Source organism: Hesperophylax consimilis, chromosome 15 (assembly GCF_061612785.1).
Source record: "Hesperophylax consimilis isolate HC1 chromosome 15, BYU_Hcon_1.0, whole genome shotgun sequence".
Taxonomy (NCBI): domain Eukaryota; kingdom Metazoa; phylum Arthropoda; class Insecta; order Trichoptera; family Limnephilidae; genus Hesperophylax; species Hesperophylax consimilis.
In genome coordinates this window covers 23,599,339-23,622,202 of record NC_142850.1, presented here as the reverse complement: position 1 = coordinate 23,622,202, position 22,864 = coordinate 23,599,339, and the positions used below count along the sequence as shown (strand labels likewise).

At 36.1% G+C, this 22,864-nt stretch overlaps 1 protein-coding gene across 1 annotated transcript in view; it reads right to left on the bottom strand.

Moving 5' to 3' along the window:
* LOC149417514 (glutamate-gated chloride channel-like) overlaps positions 1 to 22,864 on the bottom strand; it is a 72,901-nt gene that overhangs the window by 6,180 nt on the left and 43,857 nt on the right. Inside the window, exons 4-9 of the mRNA XM_089640356.1 lie at positions 21,371 to 21,438; positions 17,223 to 17,292; positions 15,847 to 16,083; positions 13,970 to 14,104; positions 2,916 to 3,068; positions 1,577 to 1,851 (exon numbers count right to left, since the gene is read on the bottom strand). Of these exons, the coding sequence (XP_089496482.1) occupies positions 1,577 to 1,851; positions 2,916 to 3,068; positions 13,970 to 14,104; positions 15,847 to 16,083; positions 17,223 to 17,292; positions 21,371 to 21,438 (938 nt within the window). The remainder of the gene's footprint in view (positions 1 to 1,576; positions 1,852 to 2,915; positions 3,069 to 13,969; positions 14,105 to 15,846; positions 16,084 to 17,222; positions 17,293 to 21,370; positions 21,439 to 22,864) is intronic.

Sequence of the window (22,864 nt, the reverse complement as noted above, 5' to 3'; positions counted from 1 at the left end):
ATTTTGGTTTTGGTTTTAGTGGTATAAAAATTGTTTCCCTGTGAGAAGATGATGGAGGAGATTTAGAGTAAGATAGATTGCAAGGAATTGAGGTAGATGTTACCTCTGCAAACGATTTTATTGCAGGTGGGAATAATTTTGATGCCTGGAAATAGGAAATGTTGTCTGAAGCCATTGATTGTTTAATATTCCTTTGTCTGGTCAATTCTGGACAGGCCACACTAACCGCTGTATGATTTCCCTTGCAGTTAATGCAACGTAGATCATTCGATGATTTTTGGCAAAGATCAAAGGGATGGTCCTCTCCGCAATGAAAACAACGTAGAGGGGAACGACATATGGGTTTTGAGTGTCCGAAACGGCAGCAGTTAAAACACTGGATCGTCGGGAATTTGTATACTTCCACAGGGAGTGCGTTGTAATAAATAAATACCCAAGATGGCAAAGTTTGGCCTTCAAAAGTAATAACAACCGATTGTGAGGGTTTCCATGTAGTGGTTCCATTAGATGTATCTTTGTAATTTAATCTACGTGCTTTTAAAACCTTAGGGGTCACTTGAGAATCATTAAGTGCATCAACAATTTCAGATTCCGAGAGATCGGTTGGTATACCTCTCACTCGGACCATTCTAGTAAGGTTGTAAGTTGGAATATAAGATTTAAATTTGTGGAGTGAAAGCGTATCAATTTTTTGGACAAATTCATTTGCAAAGTTTGCGGATTTAAATTCTAGGGATAACTTATAGCGGCCTTCCGGCTTAATAGATCCGTTAACTATGCCAAGGTTACTGTTTTTTGAACTAAAAATGAATTTCCCGAAATCCAGAGGATGAATGATTTTTCCTTGTTCAGTACTTTGGACATTGACAATGAATGGAGCCGAGGAAGATGGGGAATAACTTAGTTAAGTATTTTTAGATTCTGATAATATGGTATCCTTACGACTTTCCTTAGGGTTTGAGGTTTCATCGGATTGCGAAGGTTTAATTTTGGGTGGTACATTAAGACAGAGCGATGGTCTTCGTTTTTTGGAAGGGAGTATTATAGAAACATCCGATTCATACTCATCTCCAATATTAAATATGGACTCGGGGTCAGGAGGTCGATTTTTATCTTCCTCCATATTTATAAATTAATTAACAAAAAAAAAATAATACAGTCTATTTGATTGACTGTACACACTAATTTATCAAAACCTAAATATAACAAACAAATAATAGAAAACAAAAATGTAACAATAATTTCTTATCTGTACGAAGTCCGCGACAGCAGGTAGGCAATTCGTCAAACACAGAGCACGACTATCCACTACCGTAGTTCGATGACTAATCAATTCAAAGGTTATCTTAGCTTTGGAATTACAATTTATTTTCCTAGGCATCTTTTGAGAACCACAAAAGCGTAAAATTCCATAGCTAGGAGAGTAGCCGATTCGACGGATCTACCATAGATTGAGAGTTGACTTATGTATGTGATTACAACTAAAATTATTGAAAAGTATACAAAACCAAACCACGAGTAGAGATGTCGCCATGTTTAAACACACATATAAATACTGTACCGTGTCTGGGCTCACCATTGCAAATGTCGTGTTGCTTTCAGTGTCCATTAGGTCGGATGCGGCGTCCATGCTTTGGGCGCTTTCCATTTCCCGACGCTTCTTCTTCATGTTCTCCCGTTGCATGTCCGACCGGGAGGCGTAGTTCACGAGTGCAAATTCTAACAGGGCGCCAAAGACGAAGGTGAGGCAGACGCCGGTCCAGACGTCGATGGCCTTGATGTAGGATACGGGAGGGAGGGAAGCGTTGATACTGGAAGACTGCATCACCATCGTCAGGACGGTGGTCACACCTGGAATGATTTAACAAACTTTTCATAATTAAATATTCTTTGAGCATTCGAAATCCCCGGTGAACAAGGCTCCTCTACTACTCGCGGATACTGATATTTTCTGATGCCCGTGAACTGAGATAATATATTTGAATTTTCTCCATCTAATGGTTTCTAGCTGCTATTAAAAATGCCAATCTCGTGTCTGAGCTCATTGAGCGACAGCCTGGGTCATGTTTACATGTTAATGCTAGCCTTCCACCAACATAATATATTACACCCACAGCGGTTATGCAGTTGTTGAAATCTGTAAGAACTATACGATAGAATAATAAATTGTTTAATGTGAATAAGATTGTCATTATTATTATTTTATAATCGATTTCGTATTTTGAGAGCGTGATATATTTTATTAGCCTGTTTAGATTTTGAACGATACTTTCACAGGAAGAAATTAGAGAGGTGGAGATGAACACGTAAATAGGTACGTTGCCGCCTATGCGTTTAAAAATGCCAACGAATGACTTAAAAAACTACAGAAGAATAACACCTAGATAATTTTGGCTATCCTTCGTCCCGCCGGAGTCGGCGACATCACATTTGAAAAGTTTGTTTGCTTTCTACTGTTTATTTCGTCAAATAGACATAAAAAACACTGCGTGTCTTTGTCGGGAGAAATAAGAGTAATTCGAAAGTTTAATTTCAGAACCAAAGAAAAAAACTGATAATGGGATATATCCGGTTGGAGAACTTGATTTTATTACGTCTTGTTACAAAGCATTTAACCCGGGTCTTGGAAGGTCACTGTTATTGAAACGAAGTTGGCAGGTGGCTCAAATGTTATTATTCAAGTACTTTGAAATTAGTACTTTAGTCGACATCGGAAAAAAATTTAGAAAATGGGATGCACAAAAAGCATTTCTTTTAATCTCACGCTTTTCCAGTAATGTTACTTCTTCCAAAGATTTGAAAAAATCGATTACGTGGAAGAAAAAGATTTTTGGTAGAAGTTGCCATATGGCGATCTGGCGATCATCTACATGTCTGCATTATAAAGAGTTATTATTTCAATCAATAACGCATACCCAGTGATAATCGAGTTGGTACAGCTCCTTGGTCCAGCCAGAAGGACACCCAAGACATGATGACTAACATACAGTAGGGGATGTAGATATGGATCAGGTAGTAACTGAACCTGCGCTTGAACAGCAGGTCGACCTTGAGACAACTGTATTCACCTGGAAACAGAAAGGTATTAATAAAATACTAGCAGTTAAAAACCCGCTTTTTTTGCTGCTAGGCCCTGCGGGCGGCACTTGTTTGGACTTCGCCCAGTTTAAGTGATATTAACAACAGTTACATTTAATAGGTAGATATTAGGTCATTCACCGAGAGTGGGTGAGTATATATTGTAAATAGATTATTACAATATAGCGCCCCTGATGTGATATCTCACAAAAGCGGCGCTATACAAATTGACCAATAAATATAATGTTTCCATTTTATTGCGTACATATGCATTGATATACAACGGGAATAGATAAAATGATGTAATCTTGTTAAACTTGATTTCATTAAAACACAAATAACTTCAATAAAGTGACTTTAAGCAAAGTGTTTTCCTTTTTATTATTTACAAATAACTTTGTTTACATCACTTTATTATATACAACCACTACATGTTTCATGAACGAAGTTCACCTCATCAGGAGTAAGAAATATAGATTACAATTGGAAAGAATAAGTGGAAGGAGGGGGAGAGGTTAGAGTGGGCGGGGTTTATCAGAATTAGTAATTACAATATCGTTAGACGGGAAAAACCAGGTGAGTGGGAAAATAGTTAAAAGAGAGTTTATAAAAAAAATCTTTTTAATTATATCTGCTTTTATATTAACATGTTTTCTAATTTCTAAAAATATAAATTATTTATTTGCGACGCTTTATATCCTGTGTGAAGTATTTTAAGACCTGAAAAACAAATAGCATATAACCATAAAACAATATATTCATAAAACAAATATCATTTAATAACGGTTTTTCTAATAAATAGATAGTTGAAATACTAAATAAAAAAAATAAACATAATCTTTTCAAATGGTATATTTACCCTATTTCTAAAGATAGAAATAAACAATGGCGTAGAATTCTATTTGTGGATAGCAATAAAAACATTCCTGGTACTATTCAACCGGTGTTTTACACTAATAACAAAATAAAGAAATATATTCTTAATAATAAAGATAGCGATAATCAAATAAAAAATCGGGAGTTTATGAACTCAATTGGAATGATTGTAATTTCTTTTACAAAGGTAGCACCAATAGAAACTTTGAAGTCAGAACTAAAGAACATCTCGGAGCTCTAAATGGAAATAGTGAATCTGAGTTTGATCATCTTTTGAATAATGATCACACTTTTGATAAAAATTCAGGTCTTAAAATACTTCACACAGTATATAAAGCATCGCAAATAAATAATTTTGAAATTTTAGAAATAAGAAAACATGTCAATATAAAATCAGATATAATTAAACCCATTAATGCCCACAGGGTCGAAAATGACCCAACCACTTTCAGCTGCTCTCTACTTTTTATTATTTATTCAATCGACTCTATTGAAAAAATTCAGCATAAATTCCTAAGATACATTAACTATAAACTCGGTCTACCTATAGAATCAATAAATTACAATCACTTGATGAAAGAATTAAACTTACTTAAACTCTCAGATAGAAGACTTATTTCCGATTTGACTTTTATTTTTAAAATTGTCAATGGTATTATAGACAGCCCTGATATATTAAGCCTAATTACCTTCCATATACCCACTAGAACCACTCGATCCAAAATTCTTTTTAATTTCAATAACAATATCAGGACTGAGTCATTTAGAAACTCGCTTATACCTAGATTGCATGCAGTTGGCAATGCTTTCTCAGAAGTAGTAGATGTGTTCAACTGCACGGAATATAGTTATAAGAAGGCTATAATAACATACCTCTGTCGTAATTATCAAAGTTATTAGGCATAATACCATTCTATTCATAAGTTATCACAGAACCTAAACTATGCACTTACATCAGATATCAGACAGAAGAATGTTATCTATGTTATATACTTTAATGTTATATACTTAATCAAAACTATAATTTTTCCCAAAATTGTTATGAGATGTCTTACTGACAGCCCTGTTTCAATAGAGTTAACTCTTAGTTCTCAGCAAATTCAACCAAATCCAATATTGAAGGTAACAATAACCTCAATACTAAACTACTGTACGGATTGAAAATAAAAATGCTATTGTACCTATGTATACCAGATGTTATTCTTGTTTAATTTTCAACATAATTTCTCAGTAATTATTCTGTTTAACATAATACTGTTTCGCTCCTGTGAACCACTGTAAACATAAATCATGTATATTGTAAAAGCCTTTTACGGCGTCTAAATAAATAAATAAATAAATTTTGTTTCCCTCTTAAATTATTTCTTGGTTGGTACTTCTGCAAAAGCAATAACATATTTGATACTGCAGTGACATCTGTGGTCACTAAGTGAAAGTTTCTAACTATCGTTGACTGCTATCAGTTTTGCGAGTTGTCATCCTAAGATAAACATGTAAGTACTAATTACTGTATATATGATAATGAAGCGTTTTGCACTTTTTAATCACTCACATAATATGTACATACAATTCAGAATCATTGAAAGTCTTCAATCTTTGTTAGGATTTTATTTATAAATGGTTAAAAATCATCTGGGTCGAAAACGACCCAGTAGGCATATATGTGTTCTTTTCATCCATAACCTAACTTTTCACTGTTTATTATTTTGTCTTCTTTATGAGTCACTAACTAATATATGTATTCCGAATAGGTCAAGAAGGACTCTCGCGGCACTGGAGATATTGGAGGAGCTAGACACCTTAGATGACATCCAAGCAAACTCCGTTGATGTATACCTCACTCCGCCCGGCGATGATGGGCCAGAAACTGACGGAGATTCGGGAGATGAAGACGACTGTGATGATCCGAACCGACTAAGCCGGAAACAACTAATGGCTGAGGCAGAAATAGTCTTAGATGATGGTGGCGTGTCGAATGATAATGAAAGTGTAATACCACCTCTAGCTGTCGCGACTGTTACCAACAGCGTATCAACTGATAATAATGGACAAAAACGTTTACCGTTATTCATGGTGGAAGAAAACGAGTGGCGAAGGGAGGTGCTCAACCTGATCAACGGAAATGGGTAGATGGAGATTTGCCGCAAAACCGCACTATCGGCAGGTTAGAGCCTGAGCAACTTGTCAACAGCCTACTGAATGAAGGCAGTCACCCAGCCGATTTTTTTGAATTCTTCATGGATACAAATGTTGTTACCAATATTCTAAAACATTCAGTCAATTATGCAGTTTCTAAGAATTCACCATCCTTTGAGTTGTCTGGTGATGACATGTACACATTTATGGGCATTATTTTTGTAAGCGGATATGTGCCGCTCCCACGCCGAAGAATGTTCTGGGAGTCATAAGACGACGTGCACGACGTTTTAGTTTCGGGTGCAATGCGCCGCAATCGCTTCGAAGAGATCTTTCGATATTTGCACGTTGCGGATAATAATCAATTACCGGAAGGTGACAAGTTCGGCAAAATAAGGCCATTGCTGAATGAGCTGAACGATAATTTTCTGAAATATGCTCCTATCGAGGCGGAGGTATCCATAGACGAGTCTATGATTCCGTACTTGGGGCGTCACGAATGCAAACAATTTATCCGTGGGAAACCATCCGGAAAAAATCCGTTTTGGATTCAAAGGATGGGTTTTGGCCCATTGACTTGGGTATTGCCTCCAAGTTGATTTATATCAAGGGCGTGATGGCTTGAGGGTTCCAGAGATGGGTCTTGGGGAATCTGTGGTTCTAAATTTTGCAAATACATTGAAAAATTCATTCAAAAATTCAAATTTTTCATTATATTTTGATAATTTTTTTACGTCAGCTAAACTTATTTCAAAGCTGGGTGAAATCTGTTTCTTTGGTACTGGTACCGTGAGAGACAATAGAACCGAAAGATGTCCACTTACTGAATCTACAGACATGAAGAAAGCCGAAAGGGGCACCTATGATTATAAACTTGACAAAGTCAACAATATAATAGCTTGCAAGTAGAAGGATAACGCTGTTGTGACGGTCATGTCCAACGAGACGGGTGTTCATCCACTGAAAAAAGCACTGCGTTATAGCGCAAAAGAGAAGAAGAATGTTGAAGTGCCTCAACCGCATATGTTTTCCATGTATAATAGATTCATGGGAGGAGTAGACCAAATGGATAACAGCGTCGCGAAGTACCGCATTGGGATGCGTGGTAAGAAATGGTACATGCCAATTATCATGTGGCTTTTCGATGTCTGTATGAACAATGCTTGGCTGCTTTCAAGGGCGTATGGTCAAAAACTGGACAATTTGGGTTTTCGGCGAGCAGTCGCACAATGCCTAATCATAAAGTATGGTGTTCGACCTGCCGCTTCGGGACCATCTCGGCCGGTGAGCGGTGCATTTAGTATGCCCGTTGCTGTCAGAACACACAAAGCAGCACATCTTATTATTACCAAGCAGGCTCGAAGAAGATGCGCACTTTGTGCAAGCAAGATTACGAAGGTCTGCATAAAATGCACCGTTGCTCTTCACGATAAATGTTTTGTGCTTCTTCATCAAAAGTAAATAATTTCAAGTTAGATTTAAAACCTATATGAATAAGAAGTAATAATTACTTAATTTATAATTATTGTAATATAAGGAATTGATATTGTATAATACTATTACAGATTACAGTGTCACACACACGTCATTTTTCGCTCTCTTAAAGTAATTGCTTTCCTACAGTTAAAACATCAAATTGTATCATTGAACCTCGCAAAATTTTTCAGTGAACTCACATAAAATTGACTCTTATATAATCTCTACAGAGTTGATGTTAATTTGCTGTGAAACCAATATTATAAAGTCCAGTAAGGTGCAGTTCCGCGTAGCCATATTTAATACTACCTACTAGTGGCAGTGCAGTGCCGTGCGTGCTCTGACAGACATACATACTCAGCTATATTATATCCACTTCATCGCCGGTGCCCGACAATCCAGAGGTGCCCAACCTTTTCAACATGAACTGTTCTAAGTGCCAACTTACTATTACCGACGGCATCACGTGTTACTCCTGCAGTAAGCAGTTTCATTACGAATGCGGAGGAACATCTGAAACTACATTCAGAAAGGCTAATAACGAGAAAAGAAGAAGCTGGCGCTGCACTACATGCAAAACTTCACTCCAATCATCCGCTACGTCAACCAACCCAATAGAAGATGTAATGGTAGAAATCAAAAAAATATCTTCTGAACTTGCCTCTCTCAAAACACTTAATAAGCAAGTCAAGGAAGACATGTCAGAACTGAAAAAATCTGTGGACTTCAACAACTCAAAATTGGATGACTTTTCCAATAGATTCCAAGCTTTCGAACAGTCAATGAGCAAAGTAGACTTTCTGGAACAAGAAGTTTCCTCCCTTAAATCGACCATCAAACAAATACAAGAAGATTCCAACAAAAGGGAGCAATGGATGAGACTACAGAATGTCGAAATAAAAGGAATACCTCAAGATAACAATGAAAACATTCCAAACATTCTATCAGAGATGGCAAACAAACTTGGCTTACACAACTTTAAAACAAAAGAAATTGAGTTCGCCACCAGAGTCTCGGCGAAAGACCCACTTCATTCCAAATTAATCAAACCAATAATTGTTAAATTTACCACCCGCTCGCGTAAAAATGAATTCATCACCGAAATTCGACGAAGGAAAGGAATAAGCACGAAGGACCTGAATTACCCTGGTGACGATAGAAAAATCTATGTCAACGACCATCTGACTAGTTCTAACAAAAACCTCCTTTTTCGGGCCAAGGGTATTGCCAAGGAGAAGGGATTCCAGTTCACGTGGATAAAAAACACCAGGATATTTGTGAGAAAAAATCCCACTTCGCCTCCCATACCAATTTTCAAGGAAGAGGACCTAAAGAAAATAGCCTGAGTCGATCTGCATTCTCTTCGCGTCGTAAAATGGATTTTTCATATACTCATGTGTCTCCCCATACATTTCCCCCCTCTTTTTATCCACTCCTATTACACTCACCCTCCCTCTACCATTTCACCCTCTCCCACAAACTTTCTAATTCTTTTCTAAATCAGTCAACACTTCTCAAGAACCAACCTGGAATACATTTTACCGCATGTTGGCGACCCCCTGCACTCCCGACAATCAGACCTACTCGACGGACAATCGCGGTCTCACACACACTAATTATATTCTCCGCCGTGGTAAGCAAATTACCGTATACTCATTTGTCAACAAATATTTCACTCAAATATAAACTGAATAGTATTATTAACCGCTCTTACCTCAAATATGGATATCTACCTCCATCTAATTATATCAACATCAGAATAATATTATCACTAGCCGAGCCAGAGATGCGTATTACAAGATTTTTATACCATTATTATTTTAAACTACTTTATGCACCCATACCAAGAAATTATTGTGTTAGATGTACTTACTTTGTAAAACTGCATGACCACTATAACCGAACTCACTTATTGAAGTTATCATTTATATGTATAACTTACCGCCTACTCACTAATATTTATTCGAATACTCCCCATGTCTTTAGCAATATATCACCAGAACTGTAGAGGTCTTCGTACCAAGACTACGACGATCCTTCAAAATACCTTTTCAAACGATTACGATTTAATTGCCCTCACAGAATCATGGCTCACCAAAGGTATCGGAGACGAAGAACTTTTCGATCCTCGATACTATGTATATCGTAGAGACCGCGATTACGCTTCCACTGGTCAGCGTCTTGGCGGTGGTGTAGTGATAGCTATTAAACAGGAGCTGATCAGCGTCGCCAGACCAGAATGGACTTCTTGTGCTGAAGACATTTGGGTCACCATTCGCACCAATACTACACCTCACAGTTTGGTCCATATATGTTGCGTGTACATCCCCGGAGGGACTCAACATCAATATTTAATCGAAAATTTCCTGAACATGTTATCAGACGTAGTATCAAATAACCCCAATGATTCTTTTATTATCTTAGGTGACTTTAATCTTCCTGAAATTTCATGGATCCAAACTACGCCATCTGCTCACTATGCAGCTAGTAATTACTCTACTCACGTTAGTAATTACTTCGTAGACTGTATGCATTTTCTGAACCTCTCTCAATATAACGGTGAACTAAACTCAAGCGGTCATATCCTAGATCTGATTCTGTCAAATCTACTAATCTCCGTCGAATCTAATGACGACCCGCTAGTTCCCGAAAATGAACATCATAAAGCTCTATCCATTAGTGTGCCATTTCAGGAAACTCCTTCATTGACAAATGCGAAAAGAAAAGTTTTTCTATATAATCGTGGAGACTACGATTCAATTAATTTCGCCCTTGAACAAGCTGACTGGGCTTCCATTTTTTCTACCTCTCAAATAGAACCAGCGCTTGACGGTTTCTATACGTTTTTGAAATACCTCATAAATCTTCATATTCCTCACAAACTTTCGTGGAACTCGAAATATCCTCCTTGGTACAGTGCTGCCCTTATTAAGGTAACTAAGGAAAAATCAAAATACTTTAGCAAATATAAAAAACACAAGAACCAGGCTGACTATGACGCATTTTCCCTGCTTCGTAAACGGCACAAAGACTTATGTCGGAAAAGCAAATCCCGTTTCTTGAGTAATATTTGAAAACAATATTTCCTCAAACCCTAAAAACTTCTGGAGCCACGTCAAATCTTCTAACGCATCCCAAGGTGTCCCAAAATGTATGTATTTTGGAGAGCTGAAAGCCAATAATGGAACGGAAATTGCAAATTTATTTTCAAAATATTTCAGTTCAGTTTTCAGTAAACCCTCCGATCCACTTACCCTTGATCCAACTGACGTCGGGAACCATACATCCAATATAAGCAATATTGAGGTGACACGAGAAATTGTCTTAAAATACCTTAAGGAAATTGATACTCGCAAAGGTGCCGGTCCTGACGAAATACCTTCAATCTTTATCAAACAATGTGCACACAATCTAGCCTTACCCCTTTCTTTAATTTTCAATCGTTCCCTAACCGATTGCACTGTCCCTGTTATATGGAAATCTGCTTATGTGTCTCCTATTTTCAAAAATGGCAAAAAAACAGACGTTAAAAACTACAGGCCAATCTCCAAACTTTGTATATTTAACAAAATTTTTGAAAAAATAGTCTATGACCAACTATATTCTGCTCTTAAGCCCAGCCTGAATACGACCCAACACGGTTTCATTAGTGGTAAATCTACAACCACAAATCTTTTAACCTTCACAGAGTACCTGCAGGATAATTTGGATAACAGAATACAAGTGGACACTGTCTATACCGACTATAGTAAGGCGTTTGACAAGGTCGATCACTCAACCTTGTTGAACAAGCTTTTGAAGATTGGAATTCACGGCAATCTTTATCGTTGGCTCTCTTCTTATATCTCCAACCGTAGTCAAATAGTAGTGGTTGCTGGATTTAAATCCGACTCTGTTGCTGTAACATCGGGAGTTCCTCAAGGCAGCCTGTTAGGACCGTTACTATTTAATATCTATATCAATGATATTGGTCACTGCTTTTTACACTCGCAGACCATCCTATATGCAGATGACATGAAAATCTTCTCACCTATAAAATCAATCGAAGACTGTCACAAGCTGCAAAAGGATTTACAACGTTTAAACGCGTATGTTAATGCCCATTGTCTGGAATTAAATATATCCAAATGCTTCATCGTACGCTTTACTAGAAACAAAAACATATTTATACACGAATACTCAATTAATCATCAACCTTTATCTACCAAATCAGAAATTAAGGACCTTGGGGTTATACTTGATAGTAAACTGAATTTCAATAAACATATTGACCACGTAGTCACTAACGCATCTTCTATGCTGGGTTTCATAATACGTTCCTGTAAACAATTCAAAGACATTGCTACTTTCAAAACACTGTATTTCTCATACGCTCGTAGTATCCTTGAATACGCATCACAAGTGTGGAACCCAGGCTATGCAATACATAAAAATAGAATTGAAAGTGTTCAAAATAGATTTTTAAGGTACCTTAATTTCCGCTCTTTTCGATCTCATATCAGTAATGAAGACTCTGCAAAGTTCTTCAATATACAGACGTTAACTTTCCGAAGAAATGTAGCAGATTTGGTAATGTTATTCAAAATTACACACAATTTAATCGATAGTCCTGATCTTCTTCAACGCCTATTATTCCATGTTCCCAATCGCAACAGCAGACAGTCGCTTACTTTTAATCTCCCTCATTGTAAGACAAATTCCAAACAAAACTCATTTATCTACAGATCCACACAATTTTTTAACTTAAATTATAACCATATTGACATATTTAACTCGACTTTACGCGACATAAAACAAAAACTCAATAATCAACAAAACTCAAACTAGAAGTTCAATTCCTATATATTACCGTCCTTTGCCTCTTAATCCTTATCCTATATTTCCCCCTCCTCCCCCCCACCCTCCTTTATTTTAATATTTTTAATTTTTACCTAACTAAACAAGAAATTAATTTAAGAGAACATCTCTATGCCATTGTACACCATTGTAACACCATTAACTATTCATCAGTGGAAAGTTCATAATTGGCATAATTAATAATATTATTATTGTATCATTATATAATTACAGATTTGCTGTCAACTTTTCCAAATAAATAAATAAATAAATAAATAAGTAACATATGTTTCACATTGTAATAAAGATTAAAAAAAAAGAATTGTATACTTCATATGCCCACTGGGTCGTTTTCGACCCATTGATTATTTAAGGAACCGATCTAAAAAAAGAAAATTCCAGAAATTACTTTGCTTGTATAAAAATAGTGAGCAAGTTCCCAAAGTTTCATTCAATTTAGAGTCAAAAATAGTTGTGGGCATTAATGGGTTAATATGCATATTTAAATATTCGCGCCAGTCATTTGCTTCGTTCTTATACCGCCAGAGGGGCAGAGTGGTCGAATTTTGCCTGCAGACCCCCTATTCGGGATTTACCGAAATATACTATTTGAATTCGACCAATGAGAGGGCCTAGATCGTCCAGACGCTAGCGTAATAATAACATCAGATTAACAAAAACTACTTTTTAGTTGGAGCTTTCGAGTTGGAACTTGAAGATTTAAAGCAGATCCACGGAAGAATCTATAAGCAACAAATTTTAGATTTTTCCTGATAACTTGACAGTACTTGAACACGGGCCCAAGTATTAGTAAATAACCCTTTTGGTAAATTATGTACTGGTGGCACTGGAAGTGTCATAAGGGGATCATTGGCTATTAGATTAGAGGAATTCGGTAAGTAATTTAAGTAATCAGTAATCAATTTGGGAGGAGGGTATGGGTACCACCGCCCCGGAAACCATTTATTGGATAACCAACACTTCTACCTTAGGTCACCTCAAGTGGTTCGCTGCGCTTGGTTACTTAGGGTGCTCGGTTTTATCGGGTTAGGTGTGTTGAGGCCTTGGTGGACCCCTCCAGCTGGACTCTCTCGACCCATCGCTTTATACCGCAGCAAGGGGGATGATTCATACTTCCGTCTTTCTCGGATACACTGACCGCTAGATTCCTACCTACCTCTCATACTTTTTCCTTCCCAGAACTTCCTCCGCATAGAATACTTAAAGATGACATAGGCCCTGAGGGATATTACTTTTTTAGTCAAATTTATTTATTATTTTCGTAATAAAAATATATTTGTTATTTACGTTGTAAGAAAATATATATTGCTATATTAGTCGAGGAATTCGCTAAGCCTACTAATAAATTATTTGTAAATTTTTTTGTGGTCCCATGGCTTTAGGGAACTTTTTGTTGAGCGGGGATTATATGTGGCCTGTACAAATTGAACAAACAAACAAACTTCTTCGATCTTATCCTGTCTCTTACTAAAAAAATACATATCCATTAGTAAGGTAAAGTAACGATTCACGGAAAAAAAATTATTACTTAGTTTGTACTTTGTACCTGTGTTGGTTTTGCTGTTGCAATAGTCCGTCAATAACTTCTCCAGTGTAAATCTGGGGAGAAGAAGATTCTTCACTACTTGCACTGGATCACCCTCATTCCACAAGAATATAATATCATTAGTCGTCCATCTGTCTGAAAAGAGCATTAAAAATATGCAAGTAATAATAATAGTAATATGAGTTTTCTTTCTCTAGTATGGTGGTGTGGTGTATGCAATCCGCAATTGCACAACCGATTAAATAAATGAGCATAAATATAAATGAAAAGTAACCGCACATATGTACGAACTATGGAGTTGTACTGTTTTTGAGGCTATCCCTAAGACGAAGGGAGGCGAAACATGGAAGCGCTGGGATAGCGCGGGAGTACAAATGACATAAACGCATTTATTGCATTGTTTTCTTTGTTGGTTATATGTTGTATGAGGCGTGTTTATACCTAGAATATAGGTAAACGGCATTTTAAAAATATAGAAATAAGAACATTTAAAATACGATAAAATTAACGGAATTTTTGACATTTTACTATCTTCTGATGCGAGTGAGTGTGTACGAGCGAAACGTTTCGACACCTAAGTTTTGCTACTAAGCAGTAAGCGCAGCTTCTATGCTTTGTAGAAATGGAACAAAGGCTTAAAGTGTAATTAAAATAGGTTTTTGTTATTTTTCGCCTCCTTAGCCTCGAAGCACTGGTCTATCGGCCAAACCTCGATATATCACGAACATTTCCATATATCAAAATTCATTGAACGGTTTCTAAACTTTGATTATTTGAATCGTCACAAAGGATATATGCCTTCACTCTAATTTCCTTTGTTGAAAATGGTGATTTGTTAACTTGATGGATCCTCCGCTCCTTGCGGTCCCCCGCTGTCTAATAATATTTCTATAAACCCCAACAATCTGGACGCCTGTGAAATATATTTTTTTAAATTTTATTTCTTTTTTATTTTTATTTTATTTTTATTTTTTTTTTTAATTTTTATTGCACAACAGATAGATTATCCAATTACTGTACAATTCTCAATTTGACAATCTTAACACCTATGAAGATAATTACTATACAAAAAAAAACTTTAGGCTATTTAAAGAAGAATTATATATATCTAGTGCTTCTGAGATTTCATTCAATAGCACCATTCCTCTTGTCATGCTATGTTGTGCTAGAATATCTGTTCTGCCGTATGGTATTTTGAATAAGACGTGTCGACGACTACGGCTGAAGTTTTCGGGCACGTATAAACCATAGCATTCCAAGAGGAACGGGCTATCAATGTAGTTATGGATTAGGTTAAAACTAAGTATTGCAAGATTTGCATGACGTCTAGTTTCCAAGCTAAATCTATTTGTTGCCTCAAGTAAGTCCACATGGTGCATGAACCTTGGATAAGTTCCACGCATCCGCATATAGACATACCTGAGGAATTTTTTCTGGATTTGTTCCAGCATATTAATATACTTAGTTTGGTGCGGAGTCCACACACCACTAGCATACTCCAGCTTACTTCGTATGACGCCATCAAACATGGCTATCATTGCATCTGGGTCGTGAAATTGTTTACATGTTCTGGTGATAAACCCCAGGAGTTTGTAGCATGCTGTAGTAAGTCGTGATATATGGTCCGAGAATGTTAGTTTGGGATCAAAGACGATACCGAGATCTTTATAGCTATTGACTCGGCATAATTTTTTCTCTTTAATGGTTTAATCAAAAACTACGGGCTTCTGAGAGCGGGTATATGTCATTGTTACGCATTTTTTTATATTAAATTCTAATTTGTTTTTATCTGACCATTCTGCTATAGCATCAAGGTCAGATTGCATTTTTAAGCAGTCTTCGTAAATTTGGAAAGTTTAAGAAAAATTAACACAAACAACTGGCCATCCTCAGACTGCAGATCTGCCTGTCCAGCGGGTACATTTGCAGGTTCATGGGGCAGGAGAGGGTGAGCGAGATGCGCGTGGTGTACAGCACGGAGCCGAAGGGGAAGATGAGGATGTAGAAATTGGGCATGATAATATTGTGGAAGTGGCCCTCCTTCTCATTGGAGAAGAACAGATCGGGCATCCATACCCTGTTCGCCTCTGTCAGGGTCAGATATTTCAGACCACCTGGGGAAGAAGCAGAGCAAATACTTTATTATTTTACCTTCTTACATAAGATTATAAAATCGCAGTGTAAATATTAAGCGGCGCGTAAAGTCGGAATTGTGTAAAACTTGATATATTATCACGGCGTAGGCTTAGTTAAAATGGCCTTACGCCGAGCTTTTGAAGGGTTTAAATATACCAACGCTGAACCGGCGCATGAGAATCTAATAAGAAATACTGAAAGTATTTTGTTTGTGATATGAGGTTCAATAAATTATATCCGGTACGAGCGCAGTAATGCAACACTTGATAATACTGCGTACTTAATTCAAGAAGCACCGATCCTGATATGCTGATGAGTACGGCGCGGTATTATTTTTTCAAATCATATATCAATGGGTAACCGAAGAATTTCAACCAGCGATTCTTGAGCATATTTGGAGTTAAAAATTGTAATATAAGTAGTAAATTATCTAACGTTGGGCCCCAGTGTAAGGGTTACCAAGCTTTGAATATAAGTAGATCGACTTATATTCAAAGCATCAGAGTTGCATCAGAGGTTCTACCCCTGAGCAGTACCTCAGGCTAGCTCGTATAATAGCGTGTGTCGATTCTCTCTCGGGGCGTGGAGTCAGCTGTCAGTTCCTGCTACAATAACTCAGAACGGGACAAGGTGTTCAGTCAGGTCACATTTTTAACTCCAAACAATGTCAGGAATCACTGGTTAAAGTAAGTCAAGTACGTACCCTGTATACAGTGCTGCTGAAACGAGGCGGACTGCTTATTACGTGACACGCTAGGCCGTACCCAATTGTTTATTAAAAAAAATCATCGGACAGCAAAATGACATCTATTATTTTCACTCCAAATATGCTCAGGAGTTGCTGTTTAAAATCGAAGTAAGAGTAGGGATTTTGAAAAAACTTGTCTAGAAACTTACAACTCAAAAGTTAACGCTGATTCGAGCTCCGTTTCAACTATCTATCAATTTTTGTTCAGTAAGAAGTATAACAATATAGACTTGAAATCAGCGTTTAACTGGGACCTATCAAATGTCAAAAAAACAAAATGGCGCTGATTGCCCATTTGATGACGAATGTACAGCAGAATTTTTGCGAAACACACAAGTCTTGATGATTAATTAATGCATTTTCACTTACCTCCAAAATCGTCAAACTTCAGTCTTTTATCTACCCATTGTTCCCTGAATGTCAACTGGACGCTGTATTCCTATAAGTTTACAAATATATGAACAAACACAACCATTACAAATTAATAATAATTTCGGTTCTAACTAATAAGCATGTGAAAATAGTGCTTGATTGAGGATCTGAAAAATGTAGCTTATTTTACTATGAGTAAGTAAAAAATAAAAAAATAAAAACAAATATCAATGTTGTGGATTATGTACATTTTTTTGTGGAAAATAAATATGCAAAATATTAAAAAAAAATTGAATTTTATTAGTGTCACAAACCCACTGCACTTTTTGAAATGTAATTTAATATTATTCCTTTTAAACATTTAAAATTTTTCAGGCAGAATTTTGTTGTGATAATTTGAGGTTTAACATTATCTGCACTGTTGAAGGCACGGTTTTGGAGAATCCGGTTGGCGCGTTGTTATCAATTACAGCAATGCAAACAATTCGTAGTGTTTATTTCAAGTTTTTAGCTTCTGAAATAACAATATGCATGTTGTAAGGTAGATAAACTTTTTGAGATTTACCAATACGTGGTTTGACTATATATGTATATGTACGTAGATATCTGACGACTAACAAAAATACATTATCTCATATCGTTAACTTGGTTATATTTAACTGATAGACATTGTATCATATTATGTCAACATTGTATGAAAGCTTGCTTTTTGCCCGGAGAACGGTAAACCTGTCAGATTTTCGGAATGGCAGCTGTTTAAACCGTGTATCAAATCTACTCTGATTCAGCTGAAAACTATTAGTGTCGATTTTTACGAGATCGATAGCATAAAATATTTTTATTTAATTTGTGATTCAGTTTTAAAAGCTCAATAGCCCACAAGTGAAGTAGCATCATTGATGGCTAAAAATAATAATATACATATAAAATGAGATAAAAAGAATTTTGCATTCTCAGACTATAAAAATATTACCATTCGTTATTTCGGCTACTGGCATTATACCTAGCTCTCTCATTAAAAATTTAGGCGTATTAGATCTATCAAAAAAATTATATATTTAAAATGCAAAAATCAGTCATATTTAATACATGTAGAATAACGAAAGATTTTTTAAATATAGGGATCAGTAGCATTTATATGCCCTGTTAGGAGTTCTACCGAGCCGAACCCTCTGATATGAAAATATCTGGAGTCGGTGAATTATTTTCCCATTTGATCTCTGGTGAGTTGACGTGTTGTTCTTGTATTGTTTTGTATTTATTTTGCTTATAAAATGCACTTGCATAATGTGGATTGACTAGATCAGGGCTTCCCTAACTGTGAGTCGCGACGCCCCGGGGCGCCGCGGGATCATCCCAGGGGCGTCGTGAGACAATCTTTATAGCGTCTTCCACACGCACACGTCCCGCGCCACTTCAGGCCGCAGAAAAGTCTCACAGTGAACTGCGCTGTAAACCTATCGGTCTTTACTTTTCTCGACATCATACTTGTGTGAGACAGGTTTATCTGCAGTTGCAGTAATTAAGAATAAGTACAGTTTAAAAATAAATTTAGAGGCAGAGACGAGAGTAGCGATTTCGAAACTTCAACCTCGTTTTGAGAAACTATGCTCAGAAAAGCAAGCACATCCTTCTCATTAAAACCAAAGAAAAAAATTGCTTTTTTATCTTTTTTGTTTGCTTCCATTTTTGTTTTTATGTTATGTTCTTTATTTTGTAATAAAAAATTTAGATATTATTTGGAGTTTTTCTGACAAATTGTTATTAGGTAACGTACCCATACTACGTGACCCGTTTAGGGGGGGGCTTCAAAATACTACGCTTGGTACAAATGAGCGGCGGGGGGCTTAGATATTTAGTCACCGGGGGGGGGGGGGGGGGGGGCGCAAAAATATGGCAACTTCCCAAGGGCGCACAGTGGGCTGAAAATCGCCTTTCATAGACAAAGAGACTTGAATTTTCAAGGGTATTTTTTTTGGCTAGAAATGGATTCTGCTGATCATTACTATGCTATAAAATGTCGTACGAAGCAATTGCGTGTACAAATGAAGGAGTTATAATTTTTTTAAGAAAAATTTGTATGGCGCTGACATTAAAAATGAGGCTATCTCTGGAATCATAAGGTTGGCCGTTCTATCTTTACACACAGATAATACTACTATTTATTTGTATTTTTTTGACATACTTCATATTGTGGCGCAAGGTGCGATTTATTTTTTAAAAATCCTAAAGTTGAAAAAAAATCTTTTTTTTGTTGATGAATCATTTTAATGTTTAAATGCTTTACATATGAGTATGCTTTGTCTAGTTTACAATATTTTATTTACACTGCAAGCCAAAACACAGTGCAGTAAAGATAGAACGGCCAACCTTATGATTCCAGAGAAAGCCTCATTTTTAATGTCAGCGCCATACAAATTTTTCTTAAAAAAATTATAACTCCTTCATTTGTACACGCAATTTCTTCGTACGACATTTTATAGCATAGTAATGATAAGCAGAATCCATTTCTAGCAAAAAAAAATACCCTTAAAAATTCAAGTCTCTATGTCTATGAAAGCCGATTTTCAGCCCACTGTGGGGCGTCACAGTTGAAAAAAGTTTGGGAAGCCCTGGACTAGATGATCATTTGAGGGAAAGTGTGTGAAAGGGTTTAGTTTTTCCTATGGGGAAGATTTAACCCGGACATAAAATCGGAAAATAAAAAGGATTGGACCGATGACAGTTCCTAGTGGTATGCCAAAAGATGAGGTTTTGGGTTCACTTAGGGTATTATTGATTTTGACATATTGAAATCTCTCTTTTAGATACCTTTGGAACCGTGGTAGCACTATTCCGTCCAATCGAATATGCTTTATTTTCTCAGTGAGTTTTGAGTGTGATACGCTATCAAATGCTTCTCGTAGATCAATGAAGATTCCAAGACACTTTTCTCCATTATCTAACTTTTGCATTATTGTTGATGTTAATTTAGCAATCGCATCCTGTGTACTGAGATTGTCCCTAAATCCAAAATGGTTTAGGCTCATTATCTTCTTATCTTTTATGTAGTTGTTGAGTTGTTTTTTGACAATTTTTTCATAGATTTTTGCTATGTTTGATGTGAGTGCTATGGGACGATAGTTAGAAATATTTTTTCGTCAACAGATTTAAAAACAGGGGTCACAATAGTCTTACTTTCACAGTTTTGATGCACACTGGAAAACGGATGAACGGAAAAATGATGTCCCGTCATAATAAGGGTATCAGTATGGACGTAGATAATACAATAATTTAAAAAAATTATATCACGGTGCATAAACACTAACTAATGTGTTTTTGGCCTGTCATAAAGATACTGTAATACATTTTGTACATTAGTGGGTTGAGTAGTTTAGATATATCTTGAAGCTTTAGTTGTTTTATTGTTGTGATAAGTGTATTTTCAACGGCTGAGGTTGTTTGATTAATCAGTTTAGTTTTTCGAGGAATGATGCAAGTACAGTTCTTTGGGCGGATAAGGATATCCACCTTTCGATTTTAAAAAGAACCGACATAATAATAAACTCTCGGTTATAAAAAAAAATAATGGGATATAGGTACACAAATAAGTTAGTCATATCCCTTCATCATTTTAAACAAAATATTTGTATGGCAAATTCTCAATCAGACATCCTACCTTAGTTATTAGTTTAACAAAACAGAAACACAAACAAAGACACAGTTAGTGGAACGAGTCTACCCCTAGCGCAAGTAATATCCATCCATTTGATATCCGGTACCAACACGACCCTTCTGCACATATCCAAACCAGGTGTTGCTTTTGGCATATGGCAATTTCGTGGACTTACAATATATATGTGTATAGTTTTTCATCCGATTGATGAAAAAAGTTTTGTAAAATTAAAACATCGATTTAGAAAAGTATAGATACGGAACCTGGGTAATCCCAAGAAATTAATAAATATTACAGAATAAAGTTTTTCGACTGCTAAATAAAATCAATATAGGCTATCTGGAAAAGTCCAGTTTCTCGATCGATATGCTTTATTGACATGTCGCGAGGTTTATGCATGTGCAGTGTACGGAAAAACGATGCCGGAGCTGGATGGATGGATATCCTTAGGGTCGGGTCTGAACGGGTTCATTGGCGATGTCTCACTCACCATTTTACAATCGTCAATTTTGCTGATGGATCGCAGAAAGATGTTGACACGAACAACCGTCGGACCGTCTAAAAAAGAAGAATTAAGGATTTTTTATTGTTTGATATAGATAGATGATGGTGGGTGGGCTTAAAACTCCTAAAAAAAAAACGAACCAGTTTTTTTTTTATACACTTACGGTACCTTTATAAGTATAATAAATCATGGTTGGCGTCTTACTTAAACTATTGCCTTTAAAATTCCGATTAAAAGAGAGAGTGGAAATCTTTTAGTGGAAATGTACCGATGAAGCACAAAACCCAGGCGTTGAAAAAGTTGGTTAAAACCGGAATGCCGCGAGGCTCCGATCTGGGGCCGTTGGAATTGTTATTATTTTTATTAATGGTAATTCGAGAAGATAAAATAAGAAACGAAGTAGAATAATACCACATCTAGGTATCTCTTTATGAAAACTCCAGATCAAAACAGCCGTTCTTAGGATGCTAGAAGTTTATTAAGTCGACAATAAAGTGTTAATTAGTATTTCAAGCGATGATTGTAAATTACTTCTTTGTCATTAGATGTCATTCAAGACAATCTTCGAGATTTGTAATTTCATTGCTTTTTATTTTTTTTATCTTAACTTTCAAATAGTGTTACGTTTGCTTTGGTGCTGAATCTTTTATCCATATTACTGAACATAGTATAGTGAAAACTTTAATTTATTTTACCTTATAAATGTACTTCCAATATTTCACGTAATTCTTCGATGAAACAAATCACAATTGGATCTCCTTGACAATTTATTTATAAACTATAGTAAATAATAATGCCCAAAAGAAGATATTCATAGTCGAAGTTTACAAAACTTTAGTAAATCCCTGTTATGCCCCTGTATCTACACATCAAATAAAAAATGAAATATTACAAAATTTAAAACTTTATAACCTGATTGATCCTGGATTTCATTCAAGATGGCCTTATAATATTAAATTTTTGCGATTCTTTTTATGCTAGTGATAACCAAAATCTCGTTTATAAACCTTTACAAGAGCTCGTGTCTTTCAAATACGAAAGAAAATCGAAATTTCTGGACTATCGTGTTTGCGATATTTATTGTGCGATTTGGAGACTTACCTTCTAACTGGTAACCTTTAATAATGTTAGTAAGCCCGGCCCCATGCCCTTCAAATGAATCCATATAAATGGTCCATCCTGGATATCTAGCTAACAGATCATAAGCTAAATTTTTCTTAGAATTAATAAATAATTTCAATATCATTATTTACTGCGCTTTTTTGGATCTAGGGTAAACAATTTTGGTCTACACTGTTGATAACCTTTAATTACGAGGATAAATCCTTCTATACCACTGTGACATTCAAAAGAAATGCCAAAGAATGTGGGCCATCCAGGACCGCAATCTAGATTGTCTTAGAATTAAAAAAAGAAACATAAATCATACCAAATAAAATTTTTGGTAAACTCTACAATGGCCTGATTTATTCCATTCTC